The sequence below is a fragment of the Myotis myotis genome, unplaced genomic scaffold, assembly GCF_014108235.1.
Source record: "Myotis myotis isolate mMyoMyo1 unplaced genomic scaffold, mMyoMyo1.p scaffold_m19_p_18, whole genome shotgun sequence".
In the NCBI taxonomy this organism is placed as follows: Eukaryota; Metazoa; Chordata; class Mammalia; order Chiroptera; family Vespertilionidae; genus Myotis; species Myotis myotis.
In genome coordinates this window covers 38,461,386-38,463,628 of record NW_023416322.1, presented here as the reverse complement: position 1 = coordinate 38,463,628, position 2,243 = coordinate 38,461,386, and the positions used below count along the sequence as shown (strand labels likewise).

The following is a 2,243-nucleotide window of genomic DNA, read 5'->3' as shown; positions in this document are numbered from 1 at the left end:
TAATGTGTGTTCTTTGAATGCTAGTAGCTGTCATATAAAATAGTACTATAGTAACACACACACAACTAAAGTGGCCACACAGAGAAGAGGGCTGGGCTTAGTTCACGTTTGTTCCAGTGAATGAATGGGACTGGCACAGGTGCGTCCACATCACTTGGGGAACTCATTAGTTAACACACATTCCCGGGTACCACCCCTGGTGACTCTAACTCAATAGATCTGGGACTAGGCCTGAGAATCTGTATTCGTGACAAACTCACCAAGTGATTCTGACATGTGGCCAAGTTTGGGGATCTTAAAAGGCTTGCCTTCGCCAGCACTTCCTTGAGGCAAATTTCAGTGGTGGGAGACTGAGAAGTGTTCAAAAATAACTGAGGCTTAGCATAAAGTGACGCCACTTTGGGCGGTTTGTGTTGTTTTTAACAATGCCATATGCTGGGCTTGAACCCGTATTATGGCTGATTCTATATTTCATTTCCCTCTTCTCTCCTGAAGAGCAAAAACTGCAGGTTATCTGACAGACTGCTCTATTTGTAACTTTCTGTTTAACTCGAGCCTGGTGTTTTTCCCACTCCACCACTGGCTGTGCATCCCCACTAAGTGACTTAACTTCAGTAAGCCTCAGTTTCCTTGGTAAGGGATGCTTTGAAGGTCAATGAGCTAATCTACTTACCACGGGTGCCTGGCATATAGTAAGCCCTCAGTAAACATTAACTATCATTATTAGCAGTAGTAACAACTTCCACTTCCCTATGTGACCAACCTGAATGAAGGCAACTGGTTCTTTGCAAATCTCTGTAGGGAAGCCTACTTTCTGCCAGTGTGTGCGATGGTGAGTTGGGCCGCTCAGCAAGCAAACTGATCTAATTCATGATCGATTGCTTTGAATTTCAAGTCTCAAAAGAACCCTCTCAGGAAACAGACCTCTGCCTAAACAGACCTAGGCCCTAAACTTTCTAAGTCTGAGCTCAGAGGATCTCCTCTGGGAATCAGCTTTCAACAGTAATTCCTTTCTTTGGGATCCTAAAGCATTGATAGCCTCTCCCATACAATTTGGCACATGAATTTATGTTTAGCAAATAATCATTGTTTTATTGGTTCATTTATGTATAGCATCATCATTAAAGCATTTGCTTTTGAAACCAACTTTTGACTACTTTCAGCATTCCAGGAATTGAGCTCTGTAATTTGTAAGTTCTTCAGGAGTGGGTTTAGTTCCGGGCACACTGGAGGTACACCTCATACTTCTACACCATTATTCTGTCCTTGAAAATGGCATAAAATCAACTTTTGGAGGTGGGTACATTTTCCGTTCGGTTGTTGAAGTGGCTACTGAGTGAAGTCTATTACGAGTCGTTTCGCGAAGGGAAGAATTCTTTTGGAAAGCGAAGAATCCCCCCTTCTACTTGTCTAGCACCCACGAATTCGAAAATCTCTTAGGTGCCGTCAGCTGACAATCTGTCGGCACGTTTTGTTTTGCTTCTGACGTCACGCGAGGTTGACGTGACCCCGCCTCCCGCTAGGGGGCGCGCGACTGCCCGCGGAGCTTCCACCCGCACTGCGCAGACTCCGTCCAGGGGTGGGCGGGGCTTCCGTGCGGACGACGTGACGTCACCGGCGGGCGCGGCCGGTGGGGGGCGTGGCCACCGGAGCGCCCCAAATCCCCGCTGAAGTAGGTGGCGAGCCAGCGGGAGGCGGCGGTCGCTCCTCCGCAGCGACGGGAAGATGGCGCCGCCGGAGACGGAACGGGGGCTGAAGAGCGTCGTGTGGCAGAGTGAGTGCGCAGGGGCCGGGGCCGAGAGAGGCGGCCTGGCCTCCCGCCCCGGACCGGCTTCCTCTGGGGGAGCGGCCGCGGGCACTTGTTGCTTCGAAACGCCCGTCCCTGTCAGGACCTCTTCCTCCTTCCCTGCCCGGCTCTGCTGCTTGGCAGCGCCGGGAGGGCGGGAGCGGGAGGCGGCCTTCCTGCTCGCGTCGGGCGCCCCCTCGTCCCTGCCGGCGCCGCCCGCAGCCCCGCGCGGGGGGAGCGCCCCGGCCCGGCGTGTCCTCCCCGCGCGCCCCCACCTCCCGGCGGCCGCTCCAGGCGGTGCTGTCCCCGCCGAGACAGTCCGAGCCCCGTCTCCCGCCCCGCCCTCGCCTGCGTCACGGTGTCCCTACCGGGAGGGGTTCGCCGCCGTAGTTTTCAGGGTCCTTTAGACACAAACACACGCACCGCCCTAGCACAGCCCATCCCTCGGCCCCGGAGG

At 54.1% G+C, this 2,243-nt stretch overlaps 1 protein-coding gene across 3 annotated transcripts in view; it reads left to right on the top strand.

Annotated features, from left to right (window-relative positions):
* The first annotated feature begins 1,620 nt into the window (after positions 1-1,620).
* STXBP3 (syntaxin binding protein 3) overlaps positions 1,621-2,243 on the top strand; it is a 30,091-nt gene continuing 29,468 nt past the window's right edge. For all 3 annotated transcript variants that reach the window (XR_004973195.1, XM_036342400.1, XM_036342398.1), the window contains exon 1: positions 1,621-1,774. Coding sequence is in view for 2 of the 3 variants with exons in the window: in XM_036342400.1 (XP_036198293.1) it covers positions 1,726-1,774 (49 nt within the window). In the remaining variant the exon portion in view is untranslated. The remainder of the gene's footprint in view (positions 1,775-2,243) is intronic.